The 23,578-nt window shown below is 44.4% G+C and overlaps 1 protein-coding gene across 1 annotated transcript; it reads left to right on the top strand.

Moving 5' to 3' along the window:
* Positions 1-2,121: 2,121 nt before the first annotated feature.
* Positions 2,122-22,236, top strand: NCR3LG1 (natural killer cell cytotoxicity receptor 3 ligand 1). Its single transcript, XM_055548218.1, has 6 exons — positions 2,122-6,255; positions 7,566-7,927; positions 9,443-9,790; positions 17,361-17,687; positions 19,221-19,314; positions 20,088-22,236. The coding sequence occupies exons 2-6, from the start codon at positions 7,828-7,830 to the stop codon at positions 20,389-20,391; spliced, it is 1,173 nt and encodes a 390-aa protein (XP_055404193.1). The 5' UTR covers positions 2,122-6,255; positions 7,566-7,827; the 3' UTR covers positions 20,392-22,236.
* Positions 22,237-23,578: the final 1,342 nt, after the last annotated feature.

Raw genomic sequence — 23,578 nt, 5'->3', positions numbered from 1 at the left:
TTCCAGCTTGTGCTTCTTCCAGCCCAGCGTTTCTCATGATGTACTCTGCATAGAAGTTAAATAAGCAGGGTGACAGTATACAGCCTTGACGTACTCCTTTTCCTATTTGGAACCAGTCTGTTGTTCCATGTCCAGTTCTAACTGTTGCTTCCTGACCTGCATATAGGTTTCTCAAGAGGCAGGTTCAGGTGGTCTGGTATTCCCATCTCTTTCAGAATTTCACCATCTTTTAGAAGTGGTCAAATTATCATCTTATTCAAATTCAGGAAATTTCCTGTGGACAAAGAATGTGGTCTGCCACTTCTGTAAATAAAGAATGTTGCATTACCACCATCATCAGCCTTCATAGCTGCCCTCTGTGCAGGTGTGCACCCCGAGGAGAACTCAGGAGGGAGATAAACAGGATACCAGCCTTAGCGAGTTGAGGTGCTTATCAAAGGCTTGATTTCAATGAGCCCAGACTCTTGAATCTTTCCATACATAGAAAAGCACTAACTTCATTACTTGAGATATATGATTTTCTCTAGTTAATGGGAATCTTTTGCTATTCCAAGAGGCTCTTTCCTGGGCTTTAGTCCTCAGTAAGACCACTGAATAAAACACAATTCTCAGTTTTTTGATTATGTATTTTTTTTGAGTTGACATTACAAAGTATTGATCTAACATCTGGTCCATACTCAGATTTCACCAATTGTCTCAATACTGTCCTTCATGGTCAAAATTTTTTTTTTTTTTTTGGTAATCTAGGATTTAATCCAGAATCAAGCTTTGCATTTACTTCTCACATCTCTTTCATTTCCCTTAATCTAAAATAGCTCTTCAACCTTTCTTTGTCTTTCATGAAAAGTACAGGCCAGTTATTTTATAGAATGGCCCTCAACTTGCATTTGTCTAGACCGTTATTTCTCAAAGTATGTTCTGTGACTGATGCTGTCTATACACCAGTGTCACCCAACAATGAGGGGTAAACATAGAAACTGAAATTTGTTGTGCCTTTGAAAATAATTTTACATTTGTTTTATAGTAAAAATTGGAGGCTTAATTTTTATGTCTTTTGATTTCATTTTTCTCAGAATTCCTTTTTATTGTATTTTACAAAATATCAGTCCTCAATAGGTTGGATATTCTTTTTTTTTTTTTTAACTTTTTCTTTTATGTTGGAGTATAGCCAATTAACAATGTTGTGATAGTTTCATGTGTCATCAAAGGGACTCAGTTATACATATACATGTATCTTTCTCCCACATACTCCCTTCCCATTCAGCCTATCACATAACACTGAGCAGAGTTCCCTGTGCTATACTGTAGGTCCTTGTTGGTTATCCGTTCTAAATATAGCAGTGTGTACTTCTTGATCCCAAATTCCCTAACCATCCCTTCTTCCCCCCACCCTTCACCCTTGCAACCATTAAGTTCGTTTTCTAAGTCTGTGAGTCTGCTTCTGTTTTGTAAATAAGTTCATTTGTATCATTTTTTTTTAAAGATTCTGCATATAAGGGATGTTATACAATATTTTAGGTTGAATTTTTTTTTTTTTACAAAGGTCCTTTGTCTCAGTTATTTTGACAAGCAGTGTCTGGAATAGCCTTTTGAGGCTAAGGACTATGTTTTAGTCACCTGAATCCATTACATTCAGACCATACCTGTCAGAGTTCAGTGAATGATTGCCTGTGGGGTGACTTAAAATGACCATTCCTTTATTGGAGAAGTTTTTCTTATGCTGAGTTCAAATCTGTCTCTCCATAAATTCTACATAGGGACTTTACTTCTGCCTGCAAAAACATCATATAGCATGTCTATGCATATCCTTAGGTGTTAGCTTTTCTAAGACTTAAAAAACTGAGACACATCTTAAAGCCTCAGTCTACTTCAAGCAAAAGTAACTCCATTTCTTTTACCATTTGTAGTGATTAGGGTTAAATTCTGCTGAAAATAAGAACACCTCAAATAAGAATGACTTACTGACTTTGTTTCTTATGTTCTGCAAGTTCCGGGGTGTCATCCTAGGTCCGGTAGGGAAGTTTCACAAATCATGAGGGACCCAGCACCCCTCTATTTTGCTATCGCAGTGTCCCCAGTGCATGACTTCTATGCTGTGGTCTAAGATATCTGCTTGTGCTCTAGCTATTACATCTCCATTCCTTCCAGCAGACGGATGAAAGGGTAAAGAGCATATCCCTCCCTTTAAGGACATTTCCCCAAAATAACACAAAACACTTCCATTTATTGCACTCATCTCACACGCTAGTAAAATAATGCTTAAAATTCTCCAAGCCAGGCTTCAGCAATATATGGACCATGAACATCCAGATGTTCAAGCTGGTTTTAGAAAAGGCAGAGGAACCAGAGATCAAATTGCCAACATCCGCTGGATCATGGAAAAAGCACGGGAGTTCCAGAAAAACATCTATTTCTGCTTTATTGACTATGCCAGAGCCTTTGGCTGTGTGGATCACAATAAACTGTGGAAAATTCTGAAAGAGATGGGCATACCAGACCACCTGATCTGCCTCTTGAGAAACCTGTATGCAGGTCAAGAAGCAACAGTTAGAACTGGACATGGAACAACAGACTGGTTCCAAATAGGAAAAGGACTACATCAAAGCTGTATATTGTCACCCTGTTTATTTAACTTATATGCAGAGTACATCATGAGAAACGCTGGACTGGAAGAAACACAAGCTGGAATCAAGATTGCCCGGAGAAATATCAATAACCTCAGATATGCAGATGACACCACCCTTATGGCAGAAAGTAAAGAAGAACTAAAGAGCCTTTTGATGAAAGAGGAGAGTGAAAAAGTTGGCTTAAAACTCAACATTCAGAAAACTAAGATCATGGCATCTGGTCCCATCATTTCATGGCAAATAGATGGGGCAAACAATGGAAACAGTGAGAGACTTTATATTTTTGGGGCTCCAAAATCACTGCAGATGGTGACTGCAGCCATGAAATTAAAAGACGCTTGCTCCTTGGAAGAAAAGCTATGACCACCTAGACAGCATATTGAAAAGCAGAGACATTACTTTGCCGACAAAGGTCCATCTAGTCAAAGCTATGGTTTTTCCAGTAGTCATGTATGGATGTGAGAGTTGGACTATAAAGAAAGCTGAGCACAGAAGAATTGATGCTTTTGAACTGTGGTGTTGGAGAAGACTCTTGAGAGTCCCTTGGACTGCAACGAGACCAAACCAGTCAATCCTAAAGGAAATCAGTCCTGAATATTCATTGGAAGGACTGATGCTGAAGCTGAAACGCCAATACTTTGGCCACTTGATGTGAAGAACTGACTCACTGGAAAAGACCCTGATGCTGGAAAAGACTGAAGGCAGGAGGAGAAGGAGATGACAGGGGATAAGATAGTTGGATGGCATCACCGACTCAGTGGGCATGAGTTTGAGCAAGCTCTGGGAGTTGGTGATGGACAGGGAAGCCTGGCATGCTGCAGTCAATGGGGTCGCAACAAGTCAGACATGACTGAGCAACCGAACTGAACTGAACTGAACTGAACTTCCACTTATATTACTTGGGTCAGAACTTCGTCATATGGCCACACTGTGCTCCAAGAGAAGCTTGGAAACGCAGTCTTTTATTTTGGTGATCCCAGTACTCAGGAAAAAAAATTGGTGACTTTTTTAATGAAGAAGGAGAAAATAGTTGACTGACAAATATCAGTCTCTGCCATTTTGTCCTCGTATGCATGTCTCTTCTTCAGTGTTTTTATTTCTTGTTGGATGTTTTCATGAATTTAAATATGGTTCCAAGTTGTATGTGACTTCCAAAAACACATTGGACAGGATGTGTCTTATATAAATGGCCTCAATATTAACCAGCATTTGAGGACCATGTCTCAACATGAGATGTATAAAAATGTAAGCTCATTTCTTTTATTTATTCATGATAGAACTAATTTATTTATTTATGATAAAACAATAACTTTATTACTAGTAAAGTCTAGATTTATGAGAAACTGAGATTTATTACAATAAACTCCAGAATTATATACAACCTTATACATCCCATTCCTGGAGAAGGAAATGGCAACCCACTCCAGTACTCTTGCCTGGAGAATCCCATGGACGGAGGAGCCTGGTGGGCTACAGTCCACGGGGTCGCAAAGAGTCACACACGACTGAGTGAGTGACTTGACTTTATACAACCCATTACAAGCTGTGCTGGACTACCATATAAGAGACAAATCTTTGCAAAAATGGTCCTGCTTGGAGCAGCAGAAAGAGGAAGTTCTCCCAATGGGAACCTGGTTTCAGAGAGAGAAAGTGGGAGAAAATGGGGCCAGGCTATGTGAGTCAGTCATCAGAAAACCCTTCAGGAATGCTGAGTGAGGCAAATGCTAGCTGTCAAGAGGAGCTGGGGATGGGCAGCCTCTGTTCTGTCAAAGGGCTCTGAACAAAGTCATTCTCCCTTTTCTTTTCATAATCAATGGATCCTTGCATAGTATAATATGTCTTATTCTTTTATTTTTATTGGAATATAATGTTTTTACCATGTTAAACTCATTTGTTTTAGAAACATTTGTGAAGCGTCTGCTGTGTGCTTTGGGGTTGAATGAAAGACTAGCAAACATATTAGAAGATATGTTTTCTTGTGTGTTTGCAGGAATTCAAAATATGTGAAATTGGAAAAGATGATAACATAAGTAGACTTATTTAATGTAAATTTGATTAATCTTTAAATGCTAATAAAAATGGTGAAAGCTGCCAATTTTACTCTGCTTACTTCTTGAGGCAATTTCTCCAATTTTCTACAGGGTGATACGTATATGTCACAACTGTGTGCATTATTTTGGGCAGGTATAGGGATTTTTCATACATTTCCATACAGGATGTTATTTAATCATGTCAGTAATACCAGAATCAAGATTGTTGGGAGAAATAGCAACCTCAGATATGCAGATATGCCACTCTAATGGCAAGAAGTAAAGAGGAACTTAAGAGCCTCTTGATGAGGGTGAAAGAGGAGAGTGAAAAAGCTGACTTAAAACTCAACATTGCAGGCGGTGGTCCTAAGATGGTGGAGGAATAGGAAAGGGAGACCACTTTCTCCCCCACAAATTCATTGAAAGTTTATTTGAACGCTGACCAAATACCACAAAACAAATTCTGAACACTGGCGGAGGACACCAGGCACCCAGAAAGGGAGCCCATTGTCTTCGAAAGGAGGAAGGAAAAATATAAAAGATAAAAACAGAGACAAAAGAGTTAGGGATGGAGCCCTATCCCGGGGAGGGAGTTGTAAAAGAGAAGTTTCCAAACACCAGGACACCCTCTCACAGGCGGGTCTGCGGGGAGTTTTGGAAGCGCAGAGGGCATCAGAACCAGGAGGAAAAAATAAATAAAACCCACAGATTACACGCCTAACTGCAACTCCCAGTGGAGAAGTAGCACAGACACTCGTGTCCACCACCAGCAAGCAGGGGCTGAACAGGGAGGTTCAGACTGCATTGCTTAGGGTAAGGAGCAGGCCTGAATGCGAGGGCAATCTGAGGGAGCCAACATGAGATAGCAACCCAAACCATGGGATAGCCAGAGGGGAGAAAAAAAAAAAAAAGAGGAAAGAGAGAGAGAGAACTTTCCCGTGTAAAGCTCTAACATAAGGTACTGCCAGTTCCGCTCACCAAACAAAGGACTGAGCAAATACCAGAGGAGAGTTAGCCGGCTGCGGACAGGCCCATCCCCCACCGGAGGCAGAGAGGCAGGTGGGCAATAGCCAGAGCTGGAAGGCAGGGGGTAAACTCGGCCCCAGAGATGGCATCCCCTACCAAACTGTGAGCAGGCTCCCAGTTGCTAACCAAGTCTTCCTGTTGACATTAGCCAGGAGGGTCGCAGCCAGAGAGAGATCTGCTCCCCAGAGGAGACACGGCACACCTGAGACAGCGTTACCACTGCGCACCCAGGAAACGCGTGGCTGGGACCTGGGACCGGGGAGGTGATAAGACGCACTGCACCTGGGGAGAGCGCACTCCCAAGCACCTGGTCGCCTGAGCTGCTTGTATCTGAGAAGGGCACAAAACGCGGGCCCAACCGAGTCTGCGCCTTGGTGGAGCACCGGAGAACCTGAACCGGAGCGGCGTTGACCTGGGAAGTGCATGTAACCCAGGGCCCACCTCAGACAGTTCCCCGGCAGAGCAACCTGGAGCCTGAGCAGTGTAGACCAGGAAAGCACACACGCTTCTGACACACGCCGTGAGTGGGGGCAAACCCAGTGTGGCCCAGACACTGCAAGGACTCCCCACAGGTGCAGTGTTCCTCCCTCCTTGCAGCACAATTGAACAAGTGAGCCTAAATAAATGACCACCTTCACCGCCTTGTGTCAAGGCGGAAGTTAGATACTTAGAGACTTTCAAACAGAGGAAGCCAAAATAAACAAGAGGGAACAGCTTTGGAAGTGACAGGTGCAACAGATTAAAACCCTGTAGTTAGCACCGGCTACTTTGGCCACCTCATGCGAAGAGTTGACTCATTGGAAAAGACCCTGATGCTGGGAGGGATTGGGGGCAGGAGGAGAAGGGGATGACAGGATGAGATGGCTGGATGGCATCACCGACTCAATAGACATGAGTTTGGGTAGACTCCGGGAGTTGGTGATGGACAGGGAGGCCTGGCATGCTGCGATTCAAGGGGTCGCAGAGAGTCGGACACGACTGAGCGACTGAATTGAACACTGGAAGGGACCTATAGACCTTGAGAAGAAGTATAAGCTAGAACAAGGAACTATCTGAAACTGAACAAGGACATTCTTTTATAATAACCATTTTTTCAGTTCAGTTCAGTCACTCAGTCATGTCCGACTCTTTGCGACCCCATGAATCGCAGCATGCCAGGCCTCCCTGTTCATCACCAACTCCCAGAGTTCACTCAAACTCACGCCCATCGAGTCGGTGATGCCATCCAGCCATCTCATCCTCTGTCGTCCCCTTTTCCTCCTGCCCCCAATCCCTCCCAGCATCAGAGTCTTTTCCAATGAGTCAACTCTTAGCATGAGGTGGCCAAAGTATCAGCTTTAGCATCATTCCTTCCAAAGAAATCCCAGGGCTGATCTCCTTTAGAATGGACTGAACTGACACCACACTGCCCTCACAACTCCAGAGAAATTCCTAGATATATTATACTATTACCATTTTTTAAAGTTCTTTATTATCCCTTTAATTTTCATTTTTAAAACCTACTATTACCTTTAAAAAAGGACCCTATTTTTAAAGTAAATTTCATATATATATATTCTTTTATAACTTTTGCAATTTTGTTTTTTTAATATTGTATTTTTGAGAGTCTAAGCTCTACTCTAGATTTTTAATCTTGCTTTTTAGTATTTGTTATCAATTCTGTTCCTTTAAGAATCCAATCTTCAGTTCCAATTATTACTTAGGAGTGTGATTACTGGCTTGATTGCTCTCTCCCCTTTTGACTCTCCTCCGTCGGTGCGCATCCCGCCGCCCCGCCCTGCTTCCGCCCGGCGGCCCCGCCGCCAGTCAACCCCGCGCTGGGAGGTGGGGATTGCCTGTTCCCTGGTCCGCGGCTCCCAGCCCAGCCCATTTCCCCGCGCAGCTGGCGGAGGTGCGACTGAGCAGGCGCTCGGCGAAACTTTTCCTTCTTCGTGAACGGAGTGACCGAGACGACTTCGCAGAGTTCTGCAGAAGGGGCCCAGAGACCTGAGGAGGTGAACGTGCGCCCTTAGTTAAATACGGCTACAGTTCGGTCTGGACGCGAGAGAATACACTTTCCACCCACTTCTTAAGCGCTGCTCACTCTTAAGAGAAAAAGGAACAAAGAGGAAGTTCGAGGCCGCCGGTAAAGCTAGGTTACTGCAATGGCGAAGAGGGCGGCTGGCCGCGTGCGGTGGGGCTCCGTGTGGCTGCTCTGCGTTCTGATGTTGGTGTTGGTGCTGGAGCGCTTCCAGCTCATCGCAGGTAGGATGAAGGAGAGAAGGAGGGAGGGAGGAGGGGTAGCGGTCGCTAGGCCGTGAGATCGCAGTCGGCTGTGTTTAGTTCAGTTCAGTCGCTCAGTCGTGTCCGATTCTCTGCGACCCCACGAATCACAGCACGCCCGGCCTCCCTGTCCATCACCAACTCCCGGAGTTCAGTCAAACTCATGTCCATCGAGTCGGTGATGCCATCCAGCCATCTCATCCTCTGTTGTCCCCTTCTCCTCCTGCCCCCAATCCCTCCCAGCATGGGAGTCTTTTCCAGTGAGTCAACTCTTCGCATGAGGTGGCCAAAGTATTGGAGTTTCAGCTTTAGCATCAGTCCTTCCAATGAACACCCAGGACTGATCTCCCTTAGGATGGACTGGTTGGATCTCCTTGCAGTCCAAGGGACTCTCGAGAGTCTTCTCCAACACCACACTTCAAAAGCATCAATTCTCCAGCACTCAGCCTTCTTCACAGTCCAACTCTCACATCCATACATGACCACTGGAAAAACCATAGCCTTGACTAGACGGACCTTTGTTGGCAAAGTAGTATCTCTGCTTTTCAATATAGGGGCGCGAATAACCCCGAGGTAGCTTTTGGAAAATGCTGATTGATTTATTGAACAATTACATACTGAATCCCTGCTTTGTGCAGAGTCGCCTTGTGTAGGAGCTTGAGAACAAGTGTTTCCTCAAGTTTGTGCTCTGGTGTTCTGTGAACTTTTTTCTCCCTTGCATCATGCTAGTTGCTGGAACTGAGGGAAAAAATAAAAAATGTGAAATGAGATTACTCCGGGATTTTCCTGGTTGTCCAGTGGTTGAGACTCCACTTGCACTGCAGGAGGCAGGGGTTCAATTTCTGTTGGGAGGGAACTAAGATCCCACATGCCACCCTTGGTGGCCAAAAACAAAAAACACTCAACAGAAACCTCTTCAACAGGGAAGAAGGAATTGGGCCATGGATCATACCAGCTGAGAGTCCCTTGCTGCTAAGTCGCTTCAGTTGTGTCCGACTCTGTGCGACCCATAGATGGCAGCCCACCAGGCTTCCTGTCCCTGGGATTCTCCAGGCAAGAACACTGGAGTGGGTTGCCATTAAATTCCCTTTAAAAAGAAAAGGAACTAGACTCCACCTGCATATCTTGACTTCACTAAAGTCTTTACTGAGAGTGCATAGGTGTAACCGAAAGTGGGCTCCACCTGTTGGTCCCTCAAAAGCCAGTAAGCAGGCCAGGTTGGTGGAAAGGAAACTGCTTTATTTTGGATATTGGTGGATTGGCTGGGTGGATGGGGTGGGGGTGGGGTTGGTTGGGGGAAGGAAAAAACAAAGTTCGAGGATTTTATATGGATTAATGAGGGGCCATGAACTAAGGGGTTTTGTATCTGAGGATGCCCCCCCTGGACCTGCCCCCCCCAAAAAAGGGGAAGATGTTTCCAATCACATGATTGTGTTTTAGAGTACCAGGACTATGTTTCTTTCAAGGGTCTTCCATAACCTTCTCTTGTTGCCATAGGTTTACTGCAAGTGGAGATGGCAGGGAGGACTCAGATGGTTTTCTTGAATGAAAATGTAACTATCTTTTGCAAGATCCGTGGTTCCCCACACCTGGACATCAACAGTATGGGTATCACGTGGTTTCAGAAGACTGGAAAGTCTGAAACCTACACCAAACTGTTTCAGTATTTTGGAAACTACAGGGAGACATCCCAACGTGGAGCCTGGGTGTCTCTACGGAGTCTGCAGAAGGGAGATGCCTCATTGCAGCTGCCTGGTGTCCTGCTGGAGGATGCAGGGGAGTACCGCTGTGAGCTGGTGGTTACTCCTCAGAAGGCTCAGGGGACTGTCTGGCTGGAGGTTGTAGGTGAGTGCCTGAGGGCAGTGCCCTGTGGTTCTTATGATGATGGGGCTTGCGGTGGAGATGTGGATGGGCTGAGTGGAGCAGAGGTTTAGAACGTGGGCCTAGGAGTCAAATAGAACATAGGTTTGAGTCTAGGACTTCCATGGACTTCTTAACAACTTTGGGCAAGTTTTTAATCACGCTGAAACTCTAAACAGATGTAATAGTATTTTTTCTAAGAGAATTGACTGTAGAGAAGTGGCTCGGAAAAATGCAGGTAAGATAGCTAGTGAGAAGTTGTTGTACAGCACAGGGAACTCAGCTCGGTGTACTGAGATGCCCTAGAAGGGTGGAATGGGGGGGTGGGATGAAGGGGCTCAAGAGGGAGGGAATATATGTATACATAAGAGCTGATTCACACTGTTATACAGCAGAAATTAACACAACATTGTAAAGCAATTATACTCCAATTAAAAAATTTTTTTAAATGCAGGTAAAATGCTCAGAATAGAGCTTGGTCCATTTAAAGTAGCAATAAAAGATATTCACAGTAATTAGATAATTTCCCTGGTATGTCTGTAGTTAGCCTTCACTGAAGAGATACCTCTGAAAGGTATCTGGGGAAGGAGAGTGATTGCACTCTGTTTCCATGGGTCTGAATCCTATTCTGTCTGACTTTGCTGCTTTCAAACTGAGTGATTGGTCAGCCATTTAATATCTTTGCCTGTGAATTTTCCCACTTAAAATGAGGTGACAAGTCTTACCTGCCTCAGTGTTCTGAGGATTACATAAGATCATGTATGAAAATGCTTGGCCAGTGCTGTTTTAAGGCAGGTGCTCAGTCAAGACTTAACAACAGCAACGTTCTTCTCTAAACACCTTTTTGAACTCCTCTTTCTGCTGTTATAAGTAGGTTGGATTCTCTGTGGATGGGCTTGGGGCTACCACAACAAAACACCACTGACTGGGTGGCTTATACAACAGAAATTAATTTTCGCACAATTCTGGAGTCTAGACGTCTGAGATCAAGGTGACAGCTGGGTTGATTTCTTCTGAGGCCTCTTTCTTTGGCTTGGAGCTGGTTGTCTTTTTCCTGTGCTTGCGTATCCTAATCTCCTTCTATAAAGACATGAGTCAGATTAGGGCTCAACCTAATGATCTCTTTTAACTTATCAACAACCTTAGTAAAAACCCTATCTCTTAGCTTTTGCTTGTCTGTAAAACTTTTGATTTCTCCTTCATATTTGAATGTGATCCTTGCTGGGTACAGTAATCTGTGTTATAGGTTTTTCTCTTTCATCACTTTAAGTATGTCCTGCCATTCCCTTCTAGCCTGAAGAGTTTCTGTTGAAAGATCAGCTGTTATCCTTATGGGAATCCCCTTGTGTGTTATTTGTTGCTTTTCCCTTGCTGCTTTTAATATTTGCTCTTTGCATTTGATCTTCATTAATTTGATTAATATGTGTCTTGGGGTGTTTCACCTTGGCTTTATCCTGTTTGGGACTCTCTGGGTTTCTTGGACTTGGATGGCTATTTCCTTCCCCATTTTAGGGAAGCTTTCAACTATTACCTCCTCAAGTATTTTCTCTTGGCCTTTTTGTCTTCTTCTGGGACTCCTATGATTTGAATGTTGGGGCATTTAACATTGTCCCAGAGGTCTCTCAGGTTGTCCTCATTTCTTTTAATTCTTTCTATCCTCTCTGCTTCGTTTATTTCCACCATTCTATCTTCCACCTCACTTATCCTATCTTCTGCCTCAGTTATTCTACTGTTGGTTTCCTCCAGAGTGCTTTTGATCTCAGTTATTGATCTCATTATTCATTATTGATTGACTCTTTTTTATTTCTTCTAGGTCCTTGTTAAACTTTTCTTGCATCTTCAAATCCTTGTTTCCAGTCTATTTATCTGTAACTCCAATTTGTTTTTGAGATTTTGGATCATCTTCACTATCATTATTCTGAATTCTTTTTCAGGTGGACCCCCTATCTCCTCCTCTTTTGTTTGGTTTGCTGAGCATTTATCATGTTCCTTTACCTGCTGAATATTTCTCTGCCTTTTCATCTTGTTTAGATTGCTGTGTTTGGGGTGGCCTTTCTGTATGCTGGAAGTCTGTGGTTTCTCTTTATTGTGGAGGATCCTCCCTGAGGGTGCATTGGACGAGTAGCTTGTCAAGGTTTCCTTGTTAGGGAAGCTTGCATCAGTGTTCTGGTGGGTAGAGCTGGATCTCTTCTCTCTGGAGTGCAGCGAAGTTTCCAGTAGTGAGTTTTGAGGTGTCTATGGGTTTGGTGTGACTTTTGGCCGCCTGTTTTTTTGTGCTCAGGGTTATTTTCCTGCTTTGTTGGAGAATTTGCTTGGTATGTCTCGCTCTGAAACTTGTTGGCTCTAGGTTAGAGCTTGGTTTCAGGCAGGTATGGAGGTTTTTGGATGAGCTCTTGTCAATTGATGTTCCCTGGAGTCAGGAGTTTTCTGGTGTTCTCAAGTTTTGGATTTAAGCCTCCTGCCTCTGACTTTCAGTCTTATTCTTACAGTAGCCTCAAGACTTCTCCATCCATACGGCACCAATGATAAAACATCTAGGTTAATGGTGAGAAGATTCTCCATACTGGGGGACACACAGAGAGGTTCACAGAGTTACATGAAGAAGAGAAGAGGGAGGAGGGAGATAGAGGTGACCAGGAGGAGAAGCTGCTGCTTCTGCTAAGTTGCTTCAGTCGTGTCCGACTCTGTGCGACCCCATAGACGCAGTCCACCAGGCTCCCCTGTCCCTGGGATTCTCCAGGCAAGAACACTGGAGTGGGTTGCCATTTCCTTCTCCAATGCATGAAACTGAAAGGTGAAAGTGAAGTTGCTCAGTCGTGTCCGACTCTTAGCTACCCCATGGACTGCAGCCCACCAGTCTCCTCCGCCCATGGGATCTTCCAGGCAAGAGTACTGGGGTGGGGTGCCATTTGGGGTATCAAAAGGGGAGAGAGCAATTTAGACAGTAATCAATTCCCTATTTGCTCTCCACAGTCTGGAACACTCAGAGAGATTCACGGAGTTACACAGAGAAGAGAAGAGGGAGGAAGGAGACAGAGGTGACCAGGAGGAGAGGAGGGGGAGTCAAAAGGAGAGAAACCAATCTAGCCTGTGATCAGTTCCCTAAGTGTTCTCCACAGCCCGAAACACCCAAAGAGATTCACAGAGTTAAGTAGAGAAGAGAAGCGGGAGGGAAGAGATAGAGGTGACCTGGGGAGGAAAAGGAGAGTCAAAAGGGGAGAGAGCAAGCAAGCCAGTAATCACATGCCTAAGTAAAAATGGGAACTGAAGATTAGATTATTAAAGGTACAAAGTTGATAACAAATACCAAAAAGCAAATATTAAAAATCTAGATTAGAGGTTAGACTCTCAAAAATACAATATTAAAAATACAAAACAAAATCACAAAAATTATAAAAAATATATATATGAAATTTGCCTTAAAATAGGGTCTTTTTTTTTGCAAGGTAATAGTAGATTATAAAAATGAAAATTAAAGGAGTAATAAAGAACTTTAAAAAGTTAAAAAATGATAATAGTAAAATATATCTAGGAATTTCTCTGGAGCTGTTGAGGGCAGTGTGGGGTCAGTTCAGTTTCAGATAGTTCCTTGTTCCAGCTTATACTTCTTCTCAAGGTCTATAGGCCACTTCCAATGCTTAGTCAATGCTAACTACAGGGTTTTAATCTGTTACACCTGTCATTTCCGAAGTGGTTCCCTCTTTGTTTATTTTGGCTTCCTCTGTTTGCAAGTCTCTTCAGTGTCTAGTTTCTGCCCTGACACAAAGGTGTGAAGGTGGTCACTTATTTAGGCTCACTTGTTTAGTTGTGCTGTGGGGAGGGAGGAACACTGCAAACAAATATCACTGGCGTGTGTGGGGAGTGCTCGCAGTGTATGGACCACACTGGGTTTGCCGCGGCTCACAGCGCATGTGCTTATATGACCCAGCAATCCCACTGCTGTGCATGCACACTGAGGAAACCAGAATTGAAAGAGACACGTGTACCCCAATGTTCATCGCAGCACTGTTTACAATAGCCAGGACATGGAAGCAACCTAGATGCCCATCGGCAGATGAATGGATAAGAAAGCTGTGGTACATATACACAATGGAATATTACTCAGCTATTAAAAAGAATGCATTACTCAGCTATTAAAAAGAATGAGGTGGATGAAACGAGCCTATTATACAGAGTGAAGTAAGTCAGAATGAAAAACACCAATACAGTATATTAACGCGTATATATGGAATTTAGAAAGATGGTAACAATGACCCTATATGTGAGACATCAAAAGAGACACAGAAGTAAAGAACAGACTTTTGGGCTCTGGGAGAAGGCGAGGGTGGGATGATTTGAGAGAATAGCATTAAAACATGTATATTACCACATGTGAAATAGATTGCCAGTCCAGATTTGATGCATGAGACAGGGTGCTCAGGGCCAGTGCACTGGGATGACCCTGAGGGATGGGATGCGGAGGGAGGTGGGAGGGGGGTTTAGGATGGGGAACACATGTACACCCATGGCTGATTCATGTCATTGTATGGCAAAAACCACTACAATATTGTAAAATAGTTAGCCTCCAATTAAATTAATTAAAAAAACCAAACTCTATCTCTAAATATAGTCACAGTCTGAGGGAATTGGTTTCAGAGTTCAACATATGAATTTGGGAGGGGGTACAATTCCATATAACTGGGGGGCAGTATCTGTGAGCCTGCCACAATTTCACTGAAGACTTGTACATATCAATTTTGGAGGTAGGGATGTATATTAGAATTCCTCTGCAACTGATAGCCTAAAATAAAAGTTTTTTTTTTTTCTTTCAAAAATTAAATAAATAAATAGACTTTATTTTTTTAGAAGAGGTTTAGATTTATGGAGAAATTGCAAAGACAGTACAGAGTTCCCATATTACTCTTGCCTCCACACCCCACTTGTCCTATTAACATCTTGCATTTATGCTATATTTTTATAATTAATGAACCAATATTGATACATTATTATTTATTAAAGTCCATAGTTTATTCACTTGTAGCTCAGTCGGTAAAGAATCTACCTGCAATGTGGGAGACCCGGGTTGGATCCCTGGGTCGGAAAGATACCCTGGAGAAGGAAATGGCAACCCACTCCAGTATCCTTGCCTGGAAAATCTCATGGACACAGGAGCCTGGTGGGCTGCAGTCTATGGGATCAGCAAGAGTCGGGCACGACTGAGTGACTAACACTTACTTACATAGTTTATTCAGATTTCCTTAGTTTTTTTCTCCTGACAATTTTCTTTACTCTGAAGGCTACTATTTTTTCAAAAAGAGTTTTATTTAATTATTTGTTTTTGGCTGTGCTTGGTCTTCATCGCTCCACGGACTTTTCTCTAATTGTGACAAATAGGGGATGCTTCTCATTGCAGTGGCCTCTCATTGTGGAGCGTGGGCTCTAGGGCACATGTGCTTAATCGTTATTTAAAAGTCCCTATCTGGTAATTCCAAAATCTGTGTCATTCCAGAGTTTGGATCTGATGCTTGCTTTGTCTTTTCATACTTTTTGGCATGCCTTGTAATTTTTTATTGAAAACCAGATATTCCGTATCAGATAGTAGGAACTGAGGTGAATAGGCTTTTGATATGAAGATCTGCGTTTCTTTGGCTAGGAGTTGCACTCTGTTTAATGTTAATGCTGTGCCTGTAGATGCCAGAGACTTCAATTCTTTCTGGTGTCTTCCTCCCACTCCCCGCCTTGTTTTCTTTGAGTTTCCTCATGAACTCCTTCTGAAATAGAGCCCGCGTTTAACAGCTCTCTCAGTTGTAATCTACTGTTATCATTCTGGGGCTCTGTTGATGTAGTGGTAAGTTGTCATAGAGGGGAAGCTGTTTATAATTTTCTGATTAAATCTCATTCTTTGAGTTGCCTGAGCCCCTAGACTGTCTCACCTTCACAGGTGTTTCTAGGTGAGACAGGAAGGCTAAGAGGGGGCTGGAGCCAGCTAAACATCACTATCCCAGGTCAGATAAGACTTTGGCAAATTCTTTTCCCTTGAGAGCATCCTTTATTGTGGAGAATGCACTGGGTGTGTGTGTGTGTATGTATATATGTGTGTGTGTATATATATATATATTTAATTTTTATTTAATTACTTAGTTTTGACTGCTCTGGGTCTTTGTTGCTGTGCACCAGCTTTCCCTAGTTGCAGCAGGTAGGCACTACTCTCAGGCTGTGGTGTGTGGGCTTCTTATTACGGTGGCTTCTCTTGTTGCAGAGCACAGGCTCTAGGGTGCACAGGCTTCGGTAGTTGTGGTACATGGGCTTAGTTGCTCTGCAGCATATGGAATCTTCACAGACCAGGAATCAAGCCCGTGTCCCCTACATTGGCAGGTGGATTCTTAACCCCTGGACCACCAGGGAGTCCTGGGTATATTTTGAAATAGTTATTTTTCTTCTCTTCCCTGCTCAAAACAGGAGGGGATTTTTCTTGGATCTTCACAGTGAGAGCCTGGTGGGATTCTTGGAGGTACAACTCATGAAAGTGTGTGGCCCCCTCTAAGGCTGGGCCTCTAGGAGTTTTTTACTCTCAACCTAGTCCACACTTATCCTTTAGCAATTTGTCAGAGTTAGTGCTTATGTATGTCAACCAGTTTATTGCTCTAGTACCTTCTGCTTAAGGTTTTATGATCTCGGCCGTGATTCTCTCAATCTGCCTGTGTGTGTCTATGGTTTACAGGGTGGTGGCTTGCCCTGTCACCTCAATTCTCCGATGAATCTAAAGAAAGCTGTGGATTTTCATTTTGTTTAGCTCAGCTTTCTTTCCTGTTCCAAGGATAGAAATGATGACTTTCAAGATCTTTACATGTGAGAGGGGAAGCCAGAGGTCAGTAGTGCTTTTAAGAAGGCGGCTTATTTTCCTTTCTCAAAAATGTAGCCAACCCAAAGCAGATATGGCAGTGCTCTGATCATCTGGGACCCAAGATCCTTTATCTTGTCACTTTGCTGTCTTCAATCTGCATTTCTGCCTTGTGTTTAGAAACGGCCTGTCTGTCCCCAGCCATGACATACTATTCCAGCCATTCTGTAGAAAGAAGGAAGTGGAGAGGGAGAGACACTGTTCTTTTCTTTAAGATACCCTTGTTATTTCAGGATCCTTCTTAGAAGTTGCTCTCACCACTTCTGATTACAATCAAACTTTCAGACCCTTAGTTCACATGACTACACCCAGCTGCAGAGGAGGGTGGGAGAAGCAGCTTTAACTTGGAGGTGTCATGGAAGAATGGAGACTGGCAGCAATTAGCAGTCTCTGCTAATTCCAAGTGTTTATTCCAAGGGTTTCCTCAGATTCCCAAAGGTATCTATGACACAGAGGGGCTTAAGAAAGTCTGCTTTATAAAGCTGCCTGAGATTCAGGGTCACAGCATATCAGTACCCCGCTGGCACTGGAACCAACGTACCCAGAACACTTAGTCTAAGCAGAATACCATTCAGTTTACTTCGCTTTCCTGAAGGCTTGCCATGGGTCTGACATTGAGCTGATAATAAGCAGATCTCTACCTACCCTCAAAGAATGATTTCTCTCCCCTGGCAGCTCAGCCAGTCAGCAGCTTGTCTGAACAAGTCATGGTGAAAGATAACAAGGACAGACATATTTTGTGTACATCAAGTGGGTTCTACCCAGAGCATATTAACATCACATGGAAAAAGTGGACCCAGAATGATCCCCACTTCCGGGAATTTTCCAAGAACATCACCACTGACCACATAGTCAAGAATGAGGATGGTACATTTAATATCACTAGCCACCTAAGGCTGAAGCCATCTCTGGAAGACAATGGGACTATATATCAGTGTGTGGTATGGCATGTATCCTTGCCCACAATCCAGAGTTTCAACTTCCAGTTGATTCTACATCCAGGTAAGCATCTTCCTGGACATTTCCCTTATTCTTCATCTTGAGGGGAGTACCATATAAACTTTGGTTATATAGGGAAGGGGAGAAAGATTGGTCTGATTTAACTCAGCCCCAGAGTCAGCAGTCCAGATTAGGTCCCTAAGCCAGGACAGATGGTCTAATAGGTGACCTGGCTTCTATGGTCATGGCTCTGGTCCTAGGTGGGGATGACCCTGTTGGTCCAATGCATCTGCATAGAGCTGAGAGAGGTCATGAAGGCAGAGGCTGACTGGTGGCCCTGAGGGATGTGGTCTGGGTGTGCCAGATGGGGCTTGAGATGATCCTGAGGGGAGAGAGAAATTGTTCTTGGAAGTAAAGACCAAGGATTGTGTGGGTGGTGTGTGCACAGATGTGTTTAGGGTATCTTAGAAACAGGGGAATATGAAATTGAAATATGCTTTGTGTGTTTGGTATCAGGGATTTGTCTGGGCTGGGTGATATGTATATATCTTGGCCCATTGTTGGTGGTTAGTCGCTAAGTTGTATCCAACTCTTTTGTGACCCCATGCACTGTAACTCGCCAGGCTCTTCTGTCCATGGGACTTCCTAGGTAAGAATATGGAATTAGATTGGCAGGCAGATTCTTTACCATCACCAGTCACCAGGTAAGCCTTCTTAGTCCATATGGACTGCTGTAATACATTGCCACAGACTAGGTGGCTTATAAGTGCCTCCTCAGGTGATACAGTGGTAAAGAATCCACCTGCCAATGAAGGAGATGTGGGTTCAATCCCTGAGTTGGGAAGATCCCCTGGAGAAGGAAATGGCAACCCACTTCAGTATTTTTACCTAGGAAATCCCATGGACCAGAAGAGCCTGATAGGCTACAGTGCATGGGATCGCAGAGAGTCAGCCATGACTGAGTGGCTGACCGTGCACGCGCATGCATGTGGGTGGCTTATAAACAACAGAACTTCATTTCTCACAGTTCTAGAGGCTGGAGTCCCAAGGTTAGTGGCCAGCATGGTTGGGTGAGAGCCCTTTTGCAGGTTTTAGACTTCTCATGCTGTCCTCACAAGGTAGAAGGGGTGAGCGATCTCTCAAGGTCCTCCTTTATAGGGCACTGATCTCACTCCTGAGTGCCCCACCCTCATGACCTAATCACTTCCCCAAAGCCCTGTCTCTTAATGCTGTCATACTGGGCATTAAGGTTTCAGCATTCAGATTTTGAGGGGAGAGTGACATTCAGTCTATAGCAGTATACAGGTGATACAGGATGGTATAGTGGTATGGAAGCTTTAAACATGTGCACAGCATGTGCATATTGTATGTGGTGTTTGATATTGCTGTATTTCTGATAAGTGCTAAACAGGCTGTTTGACATCTGGAGGTGTACGTGATAGGATGGAGGAGGGCAAAGACATGTGGCAGAAGGTTGGTGGTACCATCTCTGACAGAAGATGGTACACAACCACACCGATCCTAGAAGCAGTCATGTGGTCTCTTTGGCCCCTGCCAGTAGGCTTCCTCTTAACGTTTTCTTCCTTCTTTCTGCAGAATCTGAGAAGAAAACTGACTGGTTCCCTATTGGAATGATTGTAGTAATCATCATTGAAATGATCATACCTTTATATTTTTTTCTTAAGACAAGGTAAGGGGCTCCAAAGCAAAGTTTAGCCTTGTGTTTTGGAGTAGGCTCTGGGAGTTCAGAATTCATGGCCAGTGCATGGCGTTGGAGAGCTTTCAGGATTGATGCTGGGGTGTTCTAAGTATATTTATGATGTATGGCTTTTTTTGATGTGTTGGGGAGGCACTGTCTCATCTGGTCTCCATGTAGTGGCCTGGGACTCTGGGAAGACGTGCTGTAAGGCCCTTCTGCCTCCTCCTGATGGATCGGCTCACTGTGAATCAAGCCTGACCTCGTTGTTCACACCAGGCCCGTGAATGATATATGAGCTGCAGTATTGCTGTCGCATATAGAGTCCTTGGCTCAGAGAGGGGATTTCCTTCCCTACCATTTGTGCATATTTTGTTAATAACTCAATGGGATAACTTACCACCCAAATTATACTGATTTAACCAAGAATTTCCAACCCTAGTGAGGGTGTTGCCAATCTAAAACATGTTTCCAAACATGTTATTCCCTGTGGTCCAAATAGCAAATAAAACAACTCAAACTGTTGTCGAGGCCAGTTTAAATGCTTTAGTTAAATACTTTCGGGTAATAAAACTGCCCCCAATTATTTACAGGCCTGCCAACGCAGAATCTGTGCAATAGGTAGTATATCTCATTATAATGCTTTTGGAAAAGCAGACCAATCCATTCATCAAGAAAAAAGGCTGTTTGTCTAAAGTTGGCCAACTGATTCATAGGACTTACTCTCCTGATTTAACCTAGGTGCCAGCTGGAGGATGAGGAGAGAGGGTCTGCGCTCATATTGTCCAATTCTTCATGACACTATGGTCTGTAGTCTGCCAGGCTCCTCTGTCCATGGAATTTTCCAAGCAAGAACACTGGAATGGGTTGGCATTTCCTTCTCCAGGGGCTCTTCCCAACCCAGAGATCGAACCCAAGTCTCCTGCATTCCAGGTGGATTCTTTACTGCTTGAGCCACTGGGGAAGCTGGAGGATGAGAGACACTGTAAGCAGAGACTTCTGGAGGATAAGAGACCCTCGAAGCTGGAACTGGATCAGATGACCACTTCCTCAACGCATCAGCTAATCTAGCTAAGATCATCAGTGCCAACAGAACTGACTCTTGAGTGCATGAGACTTATTTTTCAAAGCCACTTGAAAAATAAAGCAGTCGAGTGGCTTGTTACACAGCAAAAGCTGACTGCTACAGCTCTTCTGGAAGCTGGATTTTGATCCAAAAGCATGGTTGCCATGGAGATGTGCTGCTGAGACCCCCTTCAAGAGAAAGCCTGCTATGAAGAGGGTGCTTAGCCACCATGTTCCAGCTATGGCATCTCAGGCATCTGCTTTAGTTTTCAAGCTTGCTTGAATGGCCTGCTATCCCTCATTATCCCTTCTTCCTCCCTTCACAGATAGCAGACCTGTGTCAAAGTTTCAGTCAGAACTGTACTTATTTCCCTCTGATTTATCCTGTATTTATTTATCTTCTCTTCCCCACTAACAATGGCATAGTGAGAAAAACTGGAATTGGTCAAGTGAAGTCAGAGTGCATAGAAGCAGGGTTCTGTAATGAATTGTGCAGTTGCATATGCACTTTGTATCACTGCTTCAATTATTGGCATCAATGCCTGGAAGGACCTAAGGACAGGGATACACTCCTGTACCCAAGGTGGCCAGTTTAGGTGGCCTGCCTTTCACATCACTGCAGAGTGGAAATAGAGTAGGGTGTTGGTAGATGAAGATATACGATGCCCCAGGCAGGTGGACCTGGCAGAGAGGATGCCAATTTTAGGGAAAGAGCAATTGGCGGTGGCAGTAGTCAGGCTCTCTCTTATTCCATGGCCTCTTGTTCTTGCCCCACGTTTGGTAAATAATGATATGTAAGAGGTGAGATCATTTATAGCACTGTGCATGCATGTCACGAGGTACTTCTTGGCCACAGGCTGCTTTTGTTCTGCAAGTATATATAAGCTCCGCCTGAAAAGCCCTGGAGGCTGCATTAAGGCTACATTACAGCTATGTTAAAGTTATGTTATGGCTGCTGCCATGGGTGCCGTGCCAGTCAGGAGAGAATAGATGTGTCTGCAGTTCCTATGGCTCCTTGCATCTCCTTCCAGCCTCTTAGTTCACGCCTCGCCTACCCTGGGTTCAGCGAACAGTGCATACAATGAGATACAGCAAGACAGCTGGTATAGTCAGCAGGATACAGCGAGACACCAATACTCTAGGTTCTAATGCAACAAGCCCACCCTATGGAACCCAGTTCTGACTCTAATCCCATTGTTTGGCCTTTCCCCAACTCCTTTCAAGTTGGAACAGATCTGTTGTTATTCAAGCCTACCCTAATCTGGGGTCAGCAGCATTCATGTCTTCTTCCTCCAGGTCTTCTGCATGTCTTAGTACAATAAGGTGTCTGACACGGCCCTGGGGAGACCTCAGAGGTGAACCCCGAGATGTATGGGGAGCCAGAGCTACTCTTTGCAGCAAGCACTCTAGGAAAGTTCTCCCTAAGAAAAGATGTTGGAGAGGAACTCAAGAGCAGGACAGAGCTGAGAGGATGATACATGAGGAGAGTGGGTTCATAGAAGCTGGCTGAGTCCTCCCCAGCAGAAAGACCAGAGGGCTACCTAGGTGGGCCACATGTGGTCTGTGTGGTAACTGGCTGGAGATGCCAAACCCAGAAGCATTAGGCCTGAGCAGTTTTCCAGAATGTCTAAGTAGGCTAGTTTCTCCAGCCTAGCAGTTCAGTTTCACTACTGGAAGAGGGTGGCTTGGCTTCCCTTCTCTGCTGAGCTCAGGACTGAGACCCAGGACACATGTCACAACACCTGTGTGAGTTGGAGACAGGGATGGCAGATGTGCAACGTCAGTCTGCACTGCCACCTGACTGGCTGGAGTTGGGGGAGCCTGCAAGGTAGGGACCCCAGTCCACATGAAGAAGGCAGAAGATGGAGGTTTCTTCATAGACACCAGTGGGAAAAAGTGTCAGTGAGGTCCTGTAATAGGGAAGAAACTTTGTATTCTATTACAAGTTAACCAATAAAGGGCTGTTGCCTGTAAGGTTGAATTATACATAATGGCCCATCCCTGGGAAACCTGCCTTCCAAGTAATGAGTATTGAGCTTAAATACCTTTGTTTAGCTCAAAAGAAACATCCTGATGACCTGTGAATGACTGCAGAAAGGAACCAATGAACACATCTCTGGAGGATGACCAGAACAAGTAAAGATGCTTGATTTTTACTTCCTCCCGTTGCCTGAATTCTAACTCAGGCAAGATGGTTCTGAGGGGCATGAGTTCACCATCTTCCTGGGCTACTGACTTTCTAAATAAAGTCGCTATTCCTTGCCCCAACAACTCGTCTCTTGATTTATTGGCCTCTCATGTGGTGAGCAATATGAACTTGGACTCAGTAGCAGTCCCTCTGGCTCCTTTGGTGTTTGGACATGATCTAGGCTGTCACTTATAGGTGAGTCTGCATCAGTCTCAAATCTGGGACCTTCCTGAATTACACTTTCCCTCTTGTTCTTGGTCCAGAGACATCCGTCTGCCAGTGGTGGTTTTTGACAACCGAGAGCAAGGTGGCACCCCTAGTAAAAGGTGATGCTCAGGTCACTGGGATCCTGCAGCGGTGGGAAGGGAGAGAGCTTTGGTGTGAGATAGACTCAGGGCCAAATATTGGACCTGCCGCTTACTAGCTGTATGGTCTTAGCAAGTGACCCCCAAGTCCAATCCTATTTCCTCATCTGAAAATTGGGAGAAGAGCTCCTTCCTCAGCACTGGACCACAGTGACATGAGACACACCTTTCTGGGGGATCTGCACACGGGGTGTGGACGAGCTTAGACTGCTCCATCACATGATGCCTTGGAGGCAGAATATCAGAAACAATTCTCAGAATTTCCTGCTAGGCTGAGGGGAGGTTAGGGGAGCTCTTCTGTCTATAGTTAGACAAGTGCCTTAAAGAGATGGGTGGCCCCAGAGGATGGGAGCACTGTTAGTGGACAAGAACATCTGTGGGGTGGTCAAAGGAGGTCTGGTCCAGCTGCTCCTTCCATGCCTGGAGCTTTTCAGCTTTTCCCTGAGTTAAGCCTAAATGCTAGGGATCTTACAAGGTGAAAAACCTAGGACTAGGAGAAGGCAATGGCACCCCACTCCACTGTTTTTGCCTGGAGAATCCCAGGGACGGGGGAGCCTAGTGGGCTGCTGTCTATGGTGTTGCACAGAGCCGGACACGAATGTAGTGAGTTAGCAGCAGCAGCGGCAGCAGTGATTCTGAT

The sequence above is a fragment of the Bubalus kerabau genome, chromosome 15 (genome assembly GCF_029407905.1).
Source record: "Bubalus kerabau isolate K-KA32 ecotype Philippines breed swamp buffalo chromosome 15, PCC_UOA_SB_1v2, whole genome shotgun sequence".
NCBI classification, from domain to species: domain Eukaryota; kingdom Metazoa; phylum Chordata; class Mammalia; order Artiodactyla; family Bovidae; genus Bubalus; species Bubalus kerabau.
This window is presented reverse-complemented; position numbering and strand designations above follow the sequence as displayed.